The sequence below is a fragment of the Lutra lutra genome, chromosome 4 (assembly GCF_902655055.1).
Source record: "Lutra lutra chromosome 4, mLutLut1.2, whole genome shotgun sequence".
NCBI lineage: Eukaryota > Metazoa > Chordata > Mammalia > Carnivora > Mustelidae > Lutra > Lutra lutra.
The window spans coordinates 37,841,809-37,863,558 of NC_062281.1; the positions used below are offsets into that span (position 1 = coordinate 37,841,809).

Genomic DNA, 21,750 nt, shown 5'->3' on the forward strand with positions numbered 1-21,750 from the left:
GTGAATAGAACAGAGCCACATATTTGATTTTGGGTATATTTTGGTCTGTTAGAAGAAACTACCTCCCAGAATTTTACAGAAAGAAAAACTTGTATATATATACAAATAAGGGTAAACATGATGAAGGGTTGGAATAGGACTGTGAAGATGAAAATGAAAAATTCTAAGAAAGGAGTTGATGAGTTGGTTAAAAAAAGAAAAAAAGACTGTGATCAGGCTGGAGACTGGAACAAAGCCATGTGCTAGATTTAGGGTATATTTTGATCTGTTAGAAGAAACTGTATCCCAAAATTTTAAAGAAAAAGCTATACATATACAAAAAGCTATACGTATACAAAAAATAAGTGAAGGGGTAGAATATGACTATAACAATGAAAATTAAAAAAATTTTAAAAAGGTATTAAGATAAAATAGTTAACGTTAATATAGGAAAGAGGAAAAATTTAAAAAAATAAAGTGAGAAAAGTAAAATTTAAAAAATTTAACTTTGAAAGAAAGGGGCCTGTTGCGGTGATTCTCAGATGTCTGCCCAAGGCACTACCCTTGCCAGGCCAGGCTAAGTAATCTCAGGTTTGCTCTCGGTAGCTTTTATTCCCAGAACGCTTTCCGTATAGCTTTGGAGGACAGGAATGAAAATGGCAGCCTCCCAATCTCCGGCCCTGTAGGAGCGGGAGAGCTCAGGGCCCCACTCCTCAGTGCGCCCTCGGAGAAAAGCAGTCAGTCACTCCTGTCTCCCTGGTCTCTGGCCACACTCCATGATCACCCGGCCTGTGACTGTTTCTGTCTCTGGCACATGGTCCCATTTGGAGTCTCCAAACCCAGCAGATTCCTGCAGTGTGCTCCCATACCACTCCTCCTAGAGGAGGAAGGATGAGGGTCCCTTTGGATCTGCCACTTGTGGGGTTCCTGCCTGAAGAGCAGTGGCTGACTGTACCTTGGATCATGGTTTAAGGTAACCCTGAGCTGAGAGCCTACTTCTCGGCTCTGTCTCTGCAGCTGGCTTCCCCGTTCTGATACTTGAGAGCTCTGCACACTCAGACACCCCTGGTCTTTTTTGGCCCCTTGGGTCCTGAGACCACACTGTCCCTGCAAGGGCTCCACCCTCCACTTAGCCTCTGGAGCGACGTCCCTCAGTGGAGAAGACTTCTAAAAAAGTTCCAGTTTTGTGCTCCACTGCTGTACCGCTTGCTGGGAGCCGGCCCTTGCTCCCACGGTCTCTCTTCCTGTGTTTAGCCTCAGATTCAGTTCTCCACACGTCCTGCCTTCCAGAAAGTGGTCAGTTTTCTGTTCCTAGAATTGCTGCTCTTCTCTTTGATCTTCTGTTGAGTTTGTAGGTGTTCAGAATGGTTTGATAACTATCTAGCTGAACTCCTGGGACCTGATGATATTTAGGTCTCCTACTCCTCTGCCATCTTTGTTCCTCCCTTCCTCTGTATTATTTTCCATAGTGGTTGCACTAATTTACATTCCCACCAACAGCGCACCAGGGTTTTCTTCTCCACGTCCTCACCAACATTTGTTATCTTTTTTTTTTTTTTTTTGATACTAGTATTCTCACTGGTGTGAGGTGTTATCTCATTCTGGTTTTGATTTGCATTTCCCTAATGATTAGTAATATTGAACATCTTTCAATATGTCTGTTGGCCATGTGTGTCATCTTTGGAAAAATGTCTGTTCAGATCATTTGCCTATTTTTAGTTGGATTATTTGATGTTTTGGTGTTCTTTATACACTTTTATTAACCCCTTATCAGGTACTTGGTTTGCAAATATCTTCTCCCATTCAGTAGGTTGCCTTTTTATTTTGTTGATGCTTTTCCTTTGATAGTTCATTTTTCTTTTGTTTCCCTTGCTTGAGGAGACGTCCATAAATATGTTGCTAAGGCTGACATCCAAGAGATTACTGTCTATGCTTTCTTCTAGGAGTTTCATGGTTTCAGGTCTCACATTTAGGTCTTTAAAGTTCATTTTTGTGTGTGGCATAAGAAAGTGGTCCAGTTTTCCCAGTGCCATTTATTAAAGAGATTGTCTTTTCCCTGGTATATGCTTGCCTCCTTTGTCATGTAGACTAAATGACCACATAAGTATGGGTTTATTTCTGGGCTATATTCTCGTCCATTAATCTTTGTTGTGTCTGTTTTTATACCAGTACTATACTGTTTTGATTACTATAGCTTTGTAGTGTATTTTCAGATCTGGGATTGATATCTCTAGCTTGGTTCTTCCTCACAATTGCTTTGGCTGTTCATGATCTTTTGTGGTTCCATACAGATTTTAGGATTTTTTTTGTTCTGGTTCTGTGAAAAATGCTGTTGGCATTTTGATAGAGATTACATTGAATCTCTAGATTGCTTTGAGGAATATGGATGTTTGAACAATTCAAGGTCTTGAATCCATGACTTTCCATTTATTTGTATCATCTTCAGTTCTTTTTATCAATGTCTTACAGTTTTCAGAGTGTAGGTCTTTTCATCTTCTTGGTTAGATTTATTCCTAGGTATTTTGTTAAGTGCTTTTATTGTGAAAACAAGTCAGAATGTTGCAAGCAATTTTAATTTTTACCTTCTATCCTGTGGGAGGAGCCAGGAATTGGTCAGTTTCCTTCTGATCACATTGTGTTGCACCAAGGAGGGGCTGAGGCAAGAGTGAGAAAGAATTCCATGAAATTTCCTGGCCTTTTATGTTTTTTTGTTGTATTAATGTTTGGTTGCTGCAGCTTCTTAACTGGTTTCTAGTGTTCTCTCAATTCTTTATATTCAGAATCATTGCACGTTATGCTATTGTTGCTTGCTAGATTGGCATTAGGAAAATGTGCTTTAAAGTACTTTTAGAAGTACTTAAAAGAATTTTGACTCCTTTTATAGTTTAGCTAGGTGTCCATTCCATAAGTGACTAGGTGGCCCTCCAGAGATTCTGATTTGGTTTGTTAAATCCACAAAGTCCTTAGGCCTCATGGATAAGATTCTGCTGACAATGAAGAAGTGACTTGTGTGCTGATGAAATGTCCACTGAATCTGAAAGCATGTGAAACTTTTGATACTCTGCAATCTTATCATTCATGTATTTAACTTTATTCAAGCTTAACATAAAAGCATTTAGAACAGTTTAAGTAATGATTCCATCCACTACCCCTATGTGAATTTGATGTGACAAGGGAAATGTCAGTCAGCTATTTTTTTAGGCAAAATGTTCCTGAATGAGCATTCCAGCTGTGGTGTGCATAGTGGTGTGTGGGTGTGTATGCGTGTGTATGTATGAATGATTTTCCTGGGGTATGAAGACCTGCTGCAGTTGACTTTAGTTTTTTAAAAGACTCAAGGATAATATGAACATAGTAACTTCTACCTAATTTAAAATTAAAGGAACTATCTGAAATGCAGATAGATGCGTGCACAAAGTATGTACTTTATTACTTACAAAAAATAGGAAGAACTTTATTTCCAGCCATTGGAAAATTGATAAGGAATTAGTTTTTCATACCATGGACATGATGTCCATTAGAAATGATATTCACAAAGTAGCATGAGGTTATATAAATAGAAAATATTTTACATAAAGGTGATCTCTGTTTAATAAAAATTGCACAGAAAAAAGACTGAAGGTAAAAAGATCAAGAAAATATTAATGGTTCTGTATGGACTCTTAACATTGCTGTTTTCTTGCAACTTTGACATTTTGACAATTTCTACAGTGGGTATGCATTTCATCATGAGATGTTAGCAGTCTAATTTGTAAATGTTTGTTATATTTTTATTTTTTTTTTTAAGTGAGAAGTTATATTCTCCTTTAAAAAGCCAGTAAGGGAAAAAAAACCCAGAAAAACAGATTTGGAGACAGGAATAGAAATATTGTTTAGAACAGGTGGGCTGCTGCTTTTAAGAACAGTATGTGCGTATGAGACGGGAATGGAAGAGAGTGGACTTGAGAGGGAGGAAAAAGGTAAAATTTGGTCAATGAAAAATAAGAAATTAGAGTAAGGTGTACTGTGCCCAGAAATGGTTTTCTCCTGGGCAGAACGTGATTGAGCAAAGTATAGGCTCCACTAGAAGGAGTAGACCTCATGTGACTTCAATGGTGGTGAGGTATTAAGAGAATATTGTCATTAACTTAAGCCACTGTTTTTTTTCCACAGAATTTCTTTGGGTTGAGTTCAATTGAAGTTTGTCACTGACCTGTGTTCCTGAACTATGAAGCACGAATATTGGGTTCTGGAATAGGTTGTCTTGATAAATAAACAACTAACAAATACTTTGGACAGTACGTTTCTGTTTAATTCTTCTGATAATTCAGGGTTGGAGATTTTAACTGTGTTTATGAACCTTAGGATGATTAACTTGATTTTAACATTTCTTAAAACTACCATTGTCTTCGAATATTTTTCATTGCTCTGGTGTTTAATTCACTGAAATACTGGTAGGTGCACTTTCTTCATCCTGCAGTCTACATGAGCCTGTAAGACCACTCACTATACTGTACCCTCTTAGAAGGGACAGAGAACATCTTTTCAGTAAAATATGTCCTTGGGCTTCATTGTCACTGTTTAGTAGCCCTGATGGATCAACCACCAGTTTCAGTAGATAATTAAAATACCAGTTGTTTTTGAAGAGTTAACAGTATGTGTATATAAGTTAGAATATATATCTGGTCTAGGAAAATACCATAATACATTTTATGGATATGGAATATATGCCTAGTCCAGAAAAAGTATTAGAGTAGTCACAGTTAATGATAAGAGTATGGGAACTTTGGGGGGGGAGGTCTTAGGAGGATCTTTACCCCCATATTAATTATTAGTGCTTTTTTTGTGATCAAAGTGATACTACAGAGAGCTTTAAAAATTGTCTATTTTAACCTAAGCTGATTTTATCACTGGTACTTTATTAGGATAACAAAAACTGTTTCTTAGCCTTTTTAACTAATGCAAAATTCTTGGGTCCTAATAATGTGAGCTGTATTAAACCCAGGAATTGGTGAAAACCTGCATTTGAAAAATACCTGGTGACAATACACATTTATGTGTGGTCAGTAATTCAAGGATTCCTTTTATTTTCAACAATTTATATAACAGTTCTTACAAGTAGTATGCAAAATGACCATAAAAGATACATTAATTCATACATATTTACATTCTTAAAAATAGTTAACTCTTGAGGTTGACAAAGCGGTCACTTTCCTAAATGAGCATAACACAACAAACTAATGGAAAAATCAGTTTTTTTCATATTTAGCCCGAATTGTTCATAAACAGTCTTGCTTTCCAGAAACAATTACACAGTGACTTCTTATGCCTGATGACATGTGAGACTTGATTAAAAATTAGTAGGCATTTGAAATTGAATTTTCTTAGCATCTCACAATTGTACATAATAGATTATAGATCCAGATTTGGATGTAATCAGTAAAAATGTGTTTTAATCAGAGAGATTTTTACTGAATATTAAAGATGATATCTGGTGACCCAAGATCTTGATAAAAACCCATTCTTAAATGGAAAAATAATATCACACATTGGGAATATTTTGTGGTTAAGGAATTAAACTCTTTGGATTGGTTCACTGTTAAGATTAACACTCGCCTGTAGTACCCCAGGGCAGTAGGACTATCCTCCTGTAAACCCCTTCCACAAGAGGGTGTTAGTTCCTAGTAGCACGTTTTCTTTATGGAACTAGAGAAACTCATCTGAGCCCTTTGGGTCTGTTTTCTCTGGAAGACACATAAGCTTGCTTGCTAAAAGATAAACTGGTGAAACATTTTTTCTAGTGTACCTGGACAGTCATGAGAAGGTCTTATAAATTTCAGTAACCTGCAGGCTTTAGAGGAGGAATATACACAGCAGGTTTCACTTAAAGAAGAGCATCACATTTTAAGTAATAAATTTAACAAGTTGAATATTATAATCCTAAGCGTTTAAAGATTCCAAACGTTTGCAGATGAGAATATAAGGAAAAGACTGTCTTAGACTAGAAACGGATGCAGTTGGGAATGAAGTTTTAACCAGTCTCTCCATTCTAAGGCCTGACCACATTTTTTGTTAGAGCAGAGTTTACAGATCTTAATTATAGTAAACATTTTAGCAAATACCATTAGACAGCAAAAGGTAGTATATATATATGTGATGAGATGACAACATTAATCACGGCCTCCAAATTGGAAAGGAACAAGTTTTTTTTATCATTGCATTTTAAGGTGTTTTCTTAGGGAGAAGAATCTGAATTTTAGAAGAGTCTGGGAAATCCCCTATAATTATAGTAAAGTATTGGCTTTGTGTCCATATTAGATGTTATTAGAGCTAGTTCCGTTTCCTTTTCAAGAATGAATTGCACAAGCAGGACCAGTACCACCTTAGAGGGGACTCAAGGGAACCCTTTCCTCAGGGCTTTATTTTTCACCAGGGTAAACTTACTAATGAAGACTTGAGCAAAGTGCGGATCAACCAGATAATGGTATGTTTTCACAGTGGAGGGGAGAGGTTCCACAGCCACCACCGGGCACGGGGTCTGCATGGGAGAGCAGCTGGGAGCCAGGTGACAAGATGTCTTTGTGATGTAGTCCACAAGTCTGTTGTACTGTTGTTCCGACAGTCTCTCCCGGACTCCGTCCACCTGGGATCCAAAAATAAAGAGTCTTCAGCTGCCAAAACCTCATAATGACATTTCGTGACAAATTATTCCTTCTGTTGTTGCCTTAATACATCTATACATTATGCCTTTAGGTACTCTAATAAAGCCATTTTGTCCCAAACAGTGCTTTTTATTTTTCCTCTGAGCTGTGGTAATGACAGTGCACTTGCAGGAGTACGACAGGAGCGCTCTGCAGGAGACTGTTAGGATGGCCTCCTTTGAATAAGCATTTGGTGTGTAAAATTCCGATGTCTGAAGCTGACAAATTTGTAACATTATACTCATTAACTGTTAAACATCTCTCACTGCTCTTTACTGAGGAGCTCAGGAACAAAGGAGAAAAGTGTCTTTCCTCCACTTAAATCAACATTAAACTCGCACCTGAAATAAAAGTTTTGTTTGCTTGTCTCCTTGAACCTCTTCAGTTTGACAGAAAAAAAATCGTGGAAAAGAGAACCTCTTTTCAAACCAGTGGCTTTGGACAGGGCATTTAAAAAAATAAATACCTTTTGAACTGTAACATTTTCTGTTTTTATAAACACTAGGATTTAAAGCCAGAGAAAATAAAAAAACTGGGCAGAGGAAGGGGAAATTTTTATGGAAAAAAAGGGAGGATGCAAAGTACATTTATGGTTCATAAAAGTCTGGCTCATCTTCAGTGGAGCTCGAATAGGAGAACTGAGATATACTACCCAAGTTCTTAAGTGCGATTTTCTGAGAAAGCACCCATCAAAGGCAGTTGGAGCTATAAATTCTTCCCACCCTGAAATTCTGTAGCTGTCTAGTGTGTAGATCATGTGGACTGAGAAGTTTCCAGTGTAAGCCGCTGATCTGTGGGAATCAGGTAGCCACTGACCTTTCAGTGGTCTGTACCTACCAAATGTTGGCAAGATCACTCTGGAAGAATTAAAAACATTTTTAACAAGGGCTTTCGAGTTCTCAAGTAGTAATATAAAGAATTTCTGTGTTTCTGTGAAGGGCATGGAAACAGTGCAGCCAAGGGTGTCTTAAAAGCTGCAAAAGCCAGTGGGATGGTAAGGAGTGGCGGGGCTGCCAGAGAAGTAAGTAGGGCATCTGGTACTGTTTGGATCTCGTATTTTTAAGCCTGGGACAGAAAAAAGCCCCCAAAGTTTCGCTGACAGATGAAAGCTGTGTACCACCAGGCAAAAGCCAGAACTCCGATGATCTCATTTGATGGGGTCAGAATTCAGCTGGAAAGCTTTGAATACACAGAAAGTCTTAATTGCTCCTCCTGAACAGCAGCACAGGAAAACCCGTGCTGTGAAAGGAACCTGGCCAAGGAATAAATTGACCTTCTGACTCATTTTGAGTCTCTCTCATAAGGGATTTCAATAATGTGCCAGGCATATTAAGCAATTATTACCCTAAAAATGGCTGCATTTAACCAAGAAAAGCAAATGCTGATTTAAAAAATCTGAATCCTGCCACATTTCAGTATACTGAATGATGTCATCTACAAATTAATTCCTTCCAAAATTTAAAGGAGCTGTGTTTCCTAGCATCTGAGGAAAACCAAAAAAGCCATTTTCTATAAAGATCTTAAAAATACCAGTTCTTAGTTTTTTCCCTGGAAGACAGCAGGTAGGCTTCTTAAACCCAGCTTTACATCTGCGCATCAGATTGGCATGTGACGGGTATGGACTGACAGAAGCATGACAACTGAGGAAAATTCACTATGTCAAGCAGCCCTGCTGAGTGACACCCCCCCCATCCCACGTTTTGCAAACACACTGAATTAGGGCACGCCTAACGAAGGATGTACTGTCTCAGAAAAGAAATGAGCATTTTTTTTCCTTACAGTTTGGGTCTCCTTTGGGGTGAGTAGGGGAGGGTTTAGGGTTTGAATGCAGGACTGAGGAGGCAGTTATTTCCTGTTTCTTAGGAGGAGTTGAGGGGAGAGGTGAATTGGGATAGATTTAGAGAAAGCAGAATTTGGGGGCTAAAGGCATACCGGATATCCACCTTTTCTGTCCCTTGCCAGATGCTGCCCTGCAGTATTTCTGCTTTCAGTCATCTTTTCCGCCTCTTCTGTAGCCATCCCTTAGCCCTAGCGCCCCCGCCCCCCTCAGCTGATACCCCTGAGTACTGGTGGGAAACCAGTGTTGGGCATGATGTCCAGTGTGTCAGTGGTGCTTCTGCCTCTAACTCCGTGATTCCATGGTCTCAGCCTTGGCGGCTTCTAGGAGTGGTGACTCCAGCTATCATCTCATTAGCCCCTCGAGAAGCAGAGCTGTTCCCTTCCAGCTATGATAATTCCCCAAGTATCCTCAAAAAAGCCAAAGAGAGAAGGATCACAGTTGAAGACTGTAAAGACAGTTTAACAGCAAAAGCTGAATCTCCAGTCCCAGCTTAAGATATGAAATATTTCCCAAGCAGCTAAGGAATAACGATGGCCCTAGATACTCCTTAGGGCCTTGGAAGTTTCTCGTTAAGGACCAAGGACTTGAAGATAATGATACTGTGCCCTGCCAAGTCCTGTAGCCAGATCACTGCTGCTTTATTGTCAATTGGATCAGAAGATTTTGGCAGATCTAAAGTCAGCCTGGACATCTGACCTCTGTTTATTCCCAGAAAGTCATCAACTCGAGGCAGCAATGTTCGCCTAGTGCCAAGCCCCAGCTTAAAGCCTGACTGATTAGGATCCAAGAAGCTAGAGAAATCTCAGAGTTGTTGTGGTTGGCTGCTTTCCATCTTCTCAGAAAATTCTACCCAAACAGTGGTGCGAGGGAAGCACAGGCTCCCATACCAGGGAGAAGATAATGAATTGGGCAGGATGGGGCCACCGAGGGCCCAGGTTAGGACAAGGAGGCTCCAGTTTGCCACCGACTTACACTCGTCTTGCTGTGTGGAAAAAGATGTCTGTTTCTTAGGTCAACTCTTACAGCCCCTGGTGGATCAGGCAGTCAGCAGGGAGGCAGGAGCAGACCGCTGGTTTCCACCGGGTGCACCTGCTCACCGAACACTGGCCTGTAGGAAGCTGGTGCCACTCTGGGCAGGGCTCCCCTCTGACCCTGGACATCACTGTGCCCTGCCTGACCATCCGTTCCACAGCAGCTTCCATGTGGCCGGGAGCCAGCATCTAGCACGGAAGCTGTGTGGCCAGGGAGCTGCCTCAAGACCCGAAGGAGTGTTCCCAGGAGGTACCCCACAGTATTTAGGGGGTGGGAATCTGCCCTGTGGGAAAGGGGACACAGAACCACACAGAATACAGAGCAGGAAGGAAAGATCTATGTACAGAATTTTGACCCATGAAGTCTTGAGGGACTGAGATCTGGTTTGTGAGCTTGTGAAGGTCTGGCCCACTGGCTGCACCTCGTTTCACGGTCCTCTCCTGTATCTCCAGTCGGCTACAGCAGACTTGTGCCCGCTCTGTGCGGCAGCCGCAGGGAACTGCCGCCTGGGCCCTGGCCCTCTCACACAGACCAGTTTGTGCTGGAGCTCTGTTGTCCTGCCCGGTCTCCTCCAGCACCCCTGCCCCACGACAACCAAGCCTTGTTCCGTTCATACAGTGGCTTAACCCCGGGCCTTGAGTCCACCGGGCCTGCTGCCGCGCTCCCCTAGGAAGGGCTCCCACACACGCCTGGGCTGGGGCTTCCCAACTTCCTTCTGCATTGGCTCCCATGTCCCTTCACGCTGCTTCCTCTGACAACCCTCCTCGTCACAGCAGCCAGGCCAGCGGCTGCAGGCTCATAAACGCCCGCGTCCCCGCGGCCAGCCCGCATCTCCGTTGCCACAGCAGTCAGCCACACAGTCACCCTGTCCCCTGAAATGTACCTCCACGTCACAGGCCACTCTTGGCTGCCTGAGCTGCACGGTGAGCAGGTTGTTCTGCTTGCTGTCCTGGGCGCAGTCGATCTCTGTGACGGGGAAGGCCTGCTGCTGTGTGTCGTCGCTGACGCTCACCACGAAGAGCACCTCTGCCGTCAGCAGCAAGCAGCCTTCGTGCTCCCGGCCGGAGCCCCTCACCAGAACTACTTCCAGGGCCATGTGCACCTCTGGTCTGCCCAGAGACTGAAGCATTTTCCTGTTTCCAAGGAGAAAAGTGAGGCGGGAAGCCAGTTTGGAAAAGATGGTCATACACCAGTGCTCACGGTACCAAGGGCTGGGGCGTTCCCACACACGGTTCCCCAAAGGTGGAGGGCTCTCACCGATCTGATTATTAATTTGAGCTTAAAATGTAATTGTCACTTTAATTCTCAAACTGATTCTGGTCAACAGAACCCAGCTCCTCCTGGGGATAAAGATTTCCCTTGGCTCCTTTTCTTCCCTATAGAAACATCACCCCGAGAAGAAGGCTGGTTCTCTAGGGAATCCCGGGTCCCCTCCCACCGCCTGGGCTCCTCTGTCAGTGCGCCGCCTCCCCGAGGGTGTGCGAGAGGCCGGGAGTGCGGCCAGCCCCGCATCTGGGGGTGGCAGCCGCTCCTGGGCCCTAAGGTGCCCCGGTGCTGCCTGAGCTGCCGAACGCGGTCTGGGGCTGCCCCGGAAGCAGGGCTCGTCAGCTTGAGAGCAAAGCAGGCCCCCTAACATCCATGTGCCGTGGAACAGGCGTCTAGATAATTTTACCAGACATATTTGACGTGGCTGTTTGGAGCCTGGTCAGCATGTAGATCACTTGGCTGATAGCGCTGCTTGGGAAGCTGAGAAAGTCCAGCTCCGTGTAAAATACCTGTGGTAAGAGAAGTAAGGGAGTTTTACTAGTTGTTTTCTGGAAACCGGTTCCATGCTGCAGTGATGTCATCTGCTTACAGCCATCCATAAAGCGCTGTAAGACCCAAAATGATGTCAAATCCTTGGAAGCAAGTGTATAGATAATCGTTAAACACCGCAGTGCTCTGACCTCTGGCGCTCTTACATTAGCTACAAACTGAAAAATGAATGAACCACAGTCCAAGCATCGACTGGACTGGCAATTAATGGAAGCCTAACGCTCCTGGGAGTAATCAGTCCTGAGCAATCGCTCGCACACCGTTACAGTTTATGTGATAAAAGAAGCCATGATTGTTAGTCGACTTCCCTGCTTCATGTTACAATACTTCTGTATCGGTGCTGGGGCCGGGCACATAAACAAACACAACACACAGAGATGCACACAAAGGCACACGGTTTGCCTAGATACCGTATTTAGGTGACTTAATCCAGCTGTTAAACATGAATCCAGATACATTTATGAGCACTCTGGGGGCCTCCGGTTTATGACACGCTCTCCCCGTGCCGGCACCGAACGAGGGCACCAGCGGCAGCCATGCAGGCTCAGAGGAGACGCTCCAGAACCAAAGATGGTACAGCATGTGTGCTTTCCGAGGGCTTGTAAATGTTTATAAACGAGGCACAGTCATTAGACAAAGAGTTAGTGGTTTGTAAAACCTTCAGTGCAGTAATAAAACTTTTACAAGAATGATGGAGAGCAGCAAGGCCATGTGAAGCTCTGTGCTGAGATGCTCTTCCGTGAGGGGGAGATCCTCAGCCCTGGGAAACCTCGTGGTGAGGAACCATGGCATTTTCCACACCAAAGGAATTGGTGAAGTCTGCGTGGACTTCGCCTCCCTGGGGTCCACAGCAAGGGAATCCCGCTTTTATGAACGCGTAAGCGGAGTCTGACTGGGCCGGCTGACGGGTGGCAGCGGTTCTGTCCCTTTCCCTGTGAGTGAAAACGTCACTCACAGGAGAGAGACAGACCCGGGAGGGGGGCGGCGAGGGGAACAGCCAAGAGGAACACATGTTCGCCCCTGTGTGGTCTCTTAAAGGAACCCTCCGGATGGCTGCCTGAGTGTGGGCATTGGTCTCCCACTCTCTTCCTCTCAGACTCTCTCCCCCTCAGACGCGGATTCTGTGCCCTGGTCGGGCCGCCTCTGTCAGATCTGAGGTGCAGGTGCCCGCGGTGAAACGGGTCCCTCCGACTCCCGCCAGACGCAGAGCGCGCGCCTGTGGTCTGGGATGGCACCGAGGCAGCCCGCTTCCTGACCAAAGCGATGACACCGAATTTGGGGAAAAAGGTGACCGTGCGAGTCCCGGTTTATGAAGTCACTTTACTGGGCTCTGCCAAGGACGCAGAAAAGCAGCCTGGGAAGACGTGCTTCCGCTCACACGCACCCGCTGCTCCCGCATGCACGCCCAGCGGGGAGAGGCCCCAGCGCGCCCCCGGCCAGGGCCGGCGGTGCCCCCAGCCTCGCTGTCTGCTTGGGGAAGGGGTCTCAGATGTAGGTCACCTGCCTTTGCTGCCAGTGGCCAGGAACTCGGCCCGGGGGCAAGAGCACGGGAGGCTCTGCCGGCGTGGGCGTGCACGCTCTTCTTTCTCGTTCTCTGAAGCACACACACACCTCACAGACACCTTCCTGCTTTATCAACTATTTTTCCTTTCCAACTGGCCATCAGACAAGTTGTCATTCTAGTCTCTGCTTCAATATTTTCTACGTATTGCTCTCAACTGCCCTCCACCTCTAACTGGTTATTCTCATTCAAGTCTGTTTTACTCTCCGCCTTAGCCAAAAGGCCCAGAAGCGATCACTGGAGTCTATTTTTTTAGATGTACTGTAGAAAGAATCTGTGAGATAGACCTACTGAACCTGCTAATTGATTTCTTGGGTCTACAATTATTAAATTTATCATTAGTAGTACGATTCTACTCTTCCCATAAATAAGGATAAGGAGGTGAGGAAGACAGCTATTTCTCTCTTTATGGATTTATTCATTTTAATTTTTCATTGCTTTGCCATGCGAAGGCCTAGATTATCTCAGAGTCCTTGGTATAATAATGCAAGTAGGTGGGTGATACCTGAGCTGGCCTGACAGGTGCCCCACGACTTACCGTAGCCGGTCTGTGACACAAGCTCAGCGGCCCCTCCGATGGGCTTTGTGAACACCCCCATGATTCCTTTCCCCACACCTGAGATGACACCCTTGGCCTTGTGTCCGGCTGAAGCATGAGCTTCAGATGTTCTCTGGAAGTTCTGCATAGGCTGATCGACTATGCCGGCAATTGCACCTGAAAAACAGCAAAAGCCCCTTGTGAGGACTGAGGCTTAAAATCCTGAAAAAGTGAAAACCTTCAATCCAAAATAGCTTTATTTGGATCGAAAGCGAAAACCTACCCTCATTATAATGTTCTTTACTATACATTTATTTACCAATTACATAAGCTCACTGGGCACTGAGTTAGGCATTTATGATCTTCATCAAAACACAATGTTCAGACTGGGTTTGGTCCATCCCAGTGAGGATCTGAGAAGTTCAGTTCAGAATTTCATAAACACATCAGACTATTCCAAAGTGACACTCACATGCCTTTGTCCAGAAACCAGGCAACACAGTTTAGAGGAGAGAGCTAATGATTGCTCAGGAGAGGGCAAGCCTGCTCAGCTAATCAATTTTCACTAATTAGGAGTGTGAAGAAACTGGAAGAGGCCATCCCTTTTAATAATGATAAGACCAATTCTTTGATAATATTAATATATTAATATGTAAGAGTGTTGATATTGCAGTTACTTCTATAAAGCTAATCTGTTTTGAGCGCTTACTATGTGCTGGGGACTGTATCCAGAGTGTTACTTGTATGAGACCATTAATCCTCATAATCTTGGGAGTCAGACATGGTTTTTATCCTCAGCTCCTAGATAAGGCGGCAGAGCACAGAGAGGTTAAGGAGTTTTGCCCCAAGGTCACACAGCTGTCCTGTGCTTGAGCCAGGATTTGAGTCTAGAGAGGCAGAGTCACAGGCCAGCTCTTCACCACCAAGCTCTTCATCCATCCTGTTTATAAACAGGCACTTCCTTCTGCCAGTCTTAGAAACACTCCCCCACTTCCCACTTCAAATGAGGTTTGGCCACTTACTCTTTACTTTAGAACAGCTACAAACCCCTGCTCTCACTACTCTGCTCTAGTGGTTTTCCCAGAGGGCAGCCGGGTCAGGTACCAAGCAGGCGGGGGAGTCCCTCAGCCTCCTGTGGCTCCCTCCTCCTTGCTCCCCTTGCCCTGAGGGGCCTGTGAGAATATCTACTAAAGGCCCCACCAGTCCTGATTTTCTTTTTTTCCTTCAGTGATGGAGAGGGAGGTTCTCTAGCTCAGTAAGAGGTAAAAATTTCATTGCAGTTCTTGATGGAATTTTGTTTTCAACTCAAACCTGTTAGGATTAATGGAAAATGCACAGTCCCCCTGGTAGAAATTTCAGTACATGTCAAATCCCATTATACCAAATGCCACTAATTCAGTCTCTTGGGTAAATGGAGATTTCCAGGTCTCTGTTAATGACCTGCTAATTTCAAGTAATATTCCCCTGAACAAAATCCAGTAAAACAAAGGCTGGTTCCTTCAGGTCAGTTGTAAAGGGAATGTTCTTCGTAGATTCCATTCCTCTGAATTTGGACAGAGCCATTTAAATTTATGTATTGACAGATTAAGAATGACCTGAGGCGACAGGTCTGTTTCTCAGCCTACACCCAGGGCTTCCCAAACCTTCTAAAGAATTCACTGGGGAGGCAGAGGGAGCCGCTTGCCCTTGGCCCCAGCCACCCTGGCTGTGGAGGGCTGAGGGGATCACTGCATCAGGGCCCTCAACACACTCCATCCTGGCACCTGGGCTGGGGAGTGTTAATAATGGGGGTGGTGGCCGCCTTTGGTGCCCAGCGCACACAAGAACCGTGGGGTCTTCTCTTCAAATTATCTCACAGCAGACAGTTCCAAGTAAACAGCATCAAATCAGAGAACACAGTTTTTGTGACATCATTATCTGATTTCTTTGAAAGGTCTCCATGCTTAAATTCGTAGGTAAACTGAGGTAAATAATTACAAATTCGCCAATGGATTCAATCACTCAAGAAAGGCCTTTTCTCAAGTGCAGATTTCCATTAAGACTATTAAGATCCTGCCGGGGGCCAGGTGATTACTTCACTGAGAACCTCCCACTTCCTTTAATGTGCCAGGCCCACCGCGTACCAGGAACACATGGAGCCTTGATAACGGTGAGTCCCCACACCGAGCTCTGAGGCCTATCTAAGTGCAAACAGGTATCACAGTGAAACTGCCCTTTGATCTTCTACTTTCTCCAGCCACTGGCCACACCGAAGGCTCAGTTACTGGGGCTTTAACAGATGGACTATTTGGGCAGCCCAGGGAGTGGAAAATCTGAGCCTCATGACAAGGTGTTAGATGCTGAGAGGTAGAGAAGGAGCTGTCAGACCGCATGCCCTCGCCCAGCACCAGACCCTGGAGGGGGAAAGTCTGTCACACACACCAACACCTCGCTGGTCACCAGGTGCAAGCTGGAGACCAGAGTGGCCGTGAGAGACAAGCAGCCATTCCGTGGTGTCTGCGCCGTGCCTGAGAGCGGCAGCTTCTCGGAGGCCTTCAGAAGGCTCGCTTATTAAGTCTAATCCAGCTAAATCCCACGACTGGTAAATTATTTACTGTCATCTACTCGAGCTCTGCTCCAAGGCTTTAGTGGTGGAAACTGATCCCCAAACTTGTCTGTTGGCATCCGGCCCACGGGGTGGGCGGCCACATGGAGACGGCTGTGATGTGATGAAGGCAGGAGAGGAAGGAAGCGCGCCTCGGAGGGAGGGGAGTTTCCGTGGACTCCGGGTGTGCCGGGTGAGGCAGAAACTGGGGGGTGTCTCCTTCGCTCCCCTCTTGCTGGAGGAGGAGGCCTTTCTTTGTTAGGAGAGGGAACTGGAACGGCCCTCCCTTACCTCTTCCAGGACTCGCTCCCCAGCCTCAGGCAGAATATACTGGCTTACTGACCTAGAAAGTTCCTCTGTGGCTTCTTCAGTGCTGCCCTCACTGCACGCTGTAATTTTATTTTGGACATCTATTTATTTATTTTTAAAATCACAACAGCAGAGGCAGAGGCCTAGGCCAGGGCACTACAGCTCACCACTTGAGACAAACGAGGCCTACACGCAGCGGATAGTAAGTATTCCAGCCTGAGGCTAGTCTTTTAGGGCCAGAACAGATTAATTCACGGAGAAGGAAACACTTCTGTTATTCCTAAAATTCCCCAGGAACCTCCGCCACTCCGCTAATGGCTGATTGTGGCAGCAGAACGGCTCAAAAAGGCCACACTTCGGTGCCTGGCTCGCTTGCTCGCTCTCTCACTCCAGGGAGAACGTCCTGATGCACCTGGTAGAGGCCCACTTTGTGGGGGTTCCGCACGGCACACCGAGAGTGGCTGTGGAGACCGAGGGTGTGGGTACCGGAAGTCTAGCCTCATCCATCAGGCAGCAGCCCAGGAGGGCGATCAGAGAGGCGAGGGCTGACATCTGAGAGAGAAGCCACGTCTGGGAGGGAACATGGAGTATGACAGCGACACAGAGCTCACATCCTCGCTCGGCACAGGCTCCAGGGTGCAGCAGAAAGGGGGGTGTCTGGGGGAACAGTTCTGGGAAATGTGGGAAAGCCTTCGTACCAATTCTTTAGGCTAAACAGAATTCTCCCCAAAGCCACTGCTTCCTCAAGACTGTGGGGGAGGCTCATCGCAGAGCCTCGGCGGCATCTCTGGGCCAGCCAACACTGCCTCGCTGACTCGGGGCGATGCGGCTGGGCATGGCGGCTGAAGGCTCCCTTTGACTTCTCAAGCACCTCCTAACACTCCACAGTGTCCCCACGAGAGCAAAACAGAGGCAAGAAGGCCCACCAATCCCATAAACATTTGGGGGAAATGTGTTTTTCCTACCCTGGAACCTTCAATTGTTCTGTCTCCCCACATCCTGATTGTTTCCAGGCTCGGAGCCCTCCAGGCTGGGGGACAGGAGGAAAAGCCCAGGCTCTTGTCCCGGTGGAGGTCTGGCCTGGGCGAGTCACTCCCCCTCACATACATGCCTGGGTTTGTAGATCAAATGAGATGACACCCGTGAAAACGCTTTGTCAATGCTGAAGTGTTCTTGAGACACATTTTTACTAGCTGTGTTGTTAGTATTTCTCAGAGAGGAGGAAACTGAGGAAGTACTATTTTGATTCCACTGAGCATGGTTTTCAAACAATATGGTAACAGCTCTAACGTCAACCAGGCACCTAACTGCATTTAGCAGTTTTAAATACCATATCTGGGGATAAATTAAATGGTGATAAATCTATGCTTTTCCAGGTGAGGGGACTTGATCGGTGCTACTCCTTCTCTTGTCTTCCTGCCCCACATGAGGTAGTTCTGGACAGGACGTTTTGAGATAAGCCAGGGATTAAGTGGGACACAGAGTGTTCTGAGAGGGAAGGAAGCGGGTTCGAGCCAGCTCTGAGACGCCCACTGAGAACTAACCCATCTGAGGGGCACAGAAATGGGCACGCGGCTCAGGGCGTGCTGCTGGAGGCGGTGCTGCGTGGGGGCCCAGGGTCAGGCCATGGGGGGCAAGGGCAGTCACTGCATACCCGGGAGGGATTTAGGTCATCCACAGAACCCCTGAGTTTTTGGAAATGACCAGAGAGGCAGAAGACCGCAAGCGCACTGAGGTTTTATAGACGAAATAAGTCCCTTGCACAGATGATGTTGTATGAGGAGTGACTACCACAGAGATCCAAGTTTTAGGACCTTCTAGCCTGGTTAACAGTGGGCGCCGTATTAAAAAGTATGACAACATGATGGGAGGATCATGGCTCCTCCTGTAATGGGTTTCTACCGTCAGGGATGATTTACAACAGTGGCAACTGGGTGGCGGGTGAGGGCGTCTCTGTGTGGAAGAGAACACACTGGTTGGAATGGACATAGCCATAGGCCGGCCAGCTCAGGTCTACTTGAGCCTGTCAACTCCAAGAAGAGCTTGCATGGAGGGAAGGAAGCTCTTCTGCCCAGAGAAGAGGGCATGGCATGAGCAGTGCTGTTTACCAAACACAGACCCTATGCCGGGCCCATGACAGACCAGTATTATTACCTCTAATAATGTTATCACCAGCCCCAGTTTACAAAGGAGAAAGCCAGGTTCAGAGAAGGTAAGAACGTGCCTGAGGTCACAAAGAAAGGACCTGGACACCCTAGCCTGGGGTCTGCTGGCTTTTCCGGAATGTGGTCTATTCCCACGCCTTCCCCTGGCCTTCCAGACCATTCCTCTACCCCGTAGTTCCATCCCAGGTCATAAGCATAAGCATCACAGTTTCCACGCATCGCCACAGAATGTTATGACTTAAACAATTTCTAGTAACTTAATCTGAGCTTATAACATCTTACTACTTCCTTCCAGAGCCTCAGTTGGCTGTGCTGCGAGTTGAGGGCTGCGGCTAGCAGCGCAAGCTGGAGAGAGCGCAAATCCTTTCAAGCTCATCTTCTCTGACCTCCGCTCTCCCTGCTCTGGGGTACTTTGATCTGCGGGAGATGCACACTCCTTCCAATGTGAGCAGGCAGGCTGCCAAGCAATACAGTTTTAAATTCCTTCGCAAACAAATAAACAAAAGATACCCTTGAAAATCCTGCTCTGCAAAATCTCAGCTCTGAAGCTTCCTTTTTATAGAGTTTTCCAAAGCAGCTTATTTTTTGAACATTTGTAGTATTTGGAAATACCCGCAGCCATCTTCACTTCGAACTATACCATCTGGCCACTTGACAACTGTAATTACTCTGAGTCGGGACTAGCCGGCACTCTCAAAAGAAAATAAAAGGCGAAAGTGGGCTCCTTGCTGAAGTTTACAGGACATTTGCACGTTGCTTGAGAGCTTCTCAAAGGTGAGAGCGTCTGGAGGATGTGGCCGGGGCAGGGGACGGAGGCTTAGAAGGCCGGCGGCCCGTTACGCACTTTCACAAGCCACAGGCCCTGGGCTGCTGTCCCCGTGCTGACACCCCCCCCCCCCGCCCCCGCCCCCTGCCCCGCGCCACCCAATGCTCAGGGCGCCTCCTCTGGCACGAGGCTCTCTGGATACCCGCCCTGAGGACAGGGATAAGTTTCCTACCAGAAGCAAGGGAGGGCAGAGCGTGGGCGTCTGTGCCGGTGGGCCTTCCTCTCAGAGCGGTGCAAGGGCTCTGGGATGGAGGCCCTGTGCCAGCGCACCTCAACCGACCCCCCGCCCCCAGCTATCACGAGCCTCAGCCTTGTCTGCAGAAAGGATGTAGGCTTCACAACCACCTTCCCCGTCCAGTGTGGGTTCCTGTAGCCCCTTACCAAGCAGGCTGATGCCCAGCCGGGACAGGCCCTGCCGGAGCCCCTCGCCCAGGCTCTCGGGGAGCTGCCGCCGCCACTCCTCCTGCCGGTTGTAGTGCTCCTCATCTAGCGAGAGGCGGTCCATGTTCCGCGCCAGACTTGTGGCCAGGTTGGTGATGGAGGTGAGGGTACCTGAGGGCACAAGGGAACACGGGTTGGCCTGGTCACCAATCTGGTGGACCCCCTGGCAGTGGTTCCCCAAAAGGCTAGGGGGGAGCAGTGGAAGTGCATCTGTGCCTTCTTGACATGCCCAGGTGGTGAGTGAAGGCAGCTTCCTCTGGGCAGCTTGAAGCAAGAGCCTTAAGGAAATGAGGTGAAGTGCGCCTGGCTGGCTCAGAGCGTGCGGCTCATGGTCTTGGGGTTGTGAGTCTGAGTGTAGAGCTTACTTAAAAATAAAATCTTTAAAAAAAAATGAGGTGAAGATTAACACTTGTTTATAAGGGTAATGGCACACCTCAAAAGGGGTAGGATAAGAATCTCTGTTGCCAGAAAAATGCCCTGAGTTTCAGATGAAACTGCCATCATTATGGTGGGATTGTCCACGCTTGGCTAACACAGTTTTGAAGTCCTCCTTGAGGCCCAGTTTGAAGGTTAGACTTTGCTCTGATTTTAAAGGTTAAGGTTACGTTGCTGAATCTGAGACAGACTGTAAAGAAACATTTCTACTTAGGAATAAGACGTATTCCCTCCTTAGTGCAAAGGATGACATTAAACTTTATCATTTGACATTCTGAGAAACCAGTGATCGGGCCACAGACAAGATGTGCAGTTTTGATTCTTAGGATTTTAGCTGGAAAAAGTGAGGACACTAAAGGAAATAAATCATGTGAAAGCCATGATTTTGTCTGGTTTTCCCAAGAACAGCTATCTCAGCAACTTGCTTAAAACAGTCCCCAACCCCTCTAAATGAGTCTGCGGAGATCTCAGTGAGGCAAGACTGAAAGACATCAATGGACAGATCCTGAAACTGACGAATGAGCGCCTTCGTTAGTGGTCACCAAGCTGTAGGAAGACACGGTGGATGTCACTTTTGCAGCTGCATCTTTACCAGCAATCTAAAAAGCCTGTGCACACACACAGATACCAAAAAAACGAAATGGATTTTTGCTAAGAGAAGGAGAGAACAAGTGTAAAAAAAAACATTCAGTGAGTCACTATGCTAAAATTACCACGGGGTTCAATTTAGCAGGTGTTGGGTGTCTTATTTGAAAATAAAAACATCGGAACCACAAAGATTCAAGTGTCAGGAGTGAGAAATCCACCAGTGACTCATCTGTGAGTTCCTTTGGCTCTTAGCTCGCAGGCCTCCCGGACGGCTGGGGCCTGGGGGAGTGGGCCTGTCCTTGTCCACACAACTCGGTTGATGCTCATGCGTTCCCCTTGCCAGTGCCCCCCTCCAAGGAGGATGGGCGCTCATATTTCAAGCTCCTCTTCTTTTGAGCTTTCCAGAGACTTCTATAACCTGCCCACTCATCAGAGAGTTGCAGCACTGTTGACATTAAAAAGCCTTTTATGGGGAAGAAGCCCTTTGCCCTGTTTTCCCTGCCTCCTGCTGAGAAGAAAAGGGGACTCAGATGGCCCTTGTTAGTTCCCGAGTCACTGCCAGCCTGACCAAAATATTGCCAGGCACACACGGATAAAACAAAAACATGCCCCTTCGTGTGGGCAGCACTTTGGCTTCTGTGCCTGACGGACTGTCTGGGCCACAAGATGGCACTGTTGATGCGGCCTGCTGGCGGAGAGCGGCCTGTTAACCTCCAAAGCCATTTCCATGTCAAAATGTATCCATATTCTTCCCAAAGTTATGACAACTGTATCTACATGAAAAAAAAAAAATGATGAGGCAACACAGTGTAGGGTTTCTGATGTTTAGCAGAAGTCCTGAACACCTTTAATATTTCTGTATTTATCACATGGAATAACAGTTGAGCCAATCCTTGTTTTCCCAATGGGAGGTTTAAAATTCTGAAGTTTCTGAAACATTTTCACACACTGCAGGCA

At 46.3% G+C, this 21,750-nt stretch overlaps 1 protein-coding gene and 1 long non-coding RNA gene across 6 annotated transcripts in view; one reads left to right on the top strand and one right to left on the bottom strand.

The window, feature by feature from the left end:
* The window catches only part of LOC125096742 (uncharacterized), a 49,952-nt gene that overhangs the window by 20,150 nt on the left and 8,052 nt on the right, over nt 1-21,750 (top strand). Inside the window, exon 5 of one of the 2 annotated variants that reach the window (XR_007126371.1) lies at nt 4,132-4,643. This is a non-coding gene — a long non-coding RNA (uncharacterized LOC125096742). Of the gene's footprint in view, nt 1-4,131; nt 4,644-21,750 lie in introns of those variants that run through there. The other variant, XR_007126372.1, reaches the window with a different exon arrangement.
* VPS13B (vacuolar protein sorting 13 homolog B) overlaps nt 3,767-21,750 on the bottom strand; it is a 763,452-nt gene continuing 745,468 nt past the window's right edge. For all 4 annotated transcript variants that reach the window (XM_047723595.1, XM_047723597.1, XM_047723594.1 and 1 more), the window contains 5 exons: nt 19,711-19,881; nt 13,446-13,622; nt 11,204-11,306; nt 10,415-10,664; nt 3,767-6,601 (listed from right to left, as the gene is read on the bottom strand). In XM_047723595.1, the coding sequence (XP_047579551.1) occupies nt 6,353-6,601; nt 10,415-10,664; nt 11,204-11,306; nt 13,446-13,622; nt 19,711-19,881 (950 nt within the window). In that variant the 3' untranslated portion in view covers nt 3,767-6,352. The remainder of the gene's footprint in view (nt 6,602-10,414; nt 10,665-11,203; nt 11,307-13,445; nt 13,623-19,710; nt 19,882-21,750) is intronic.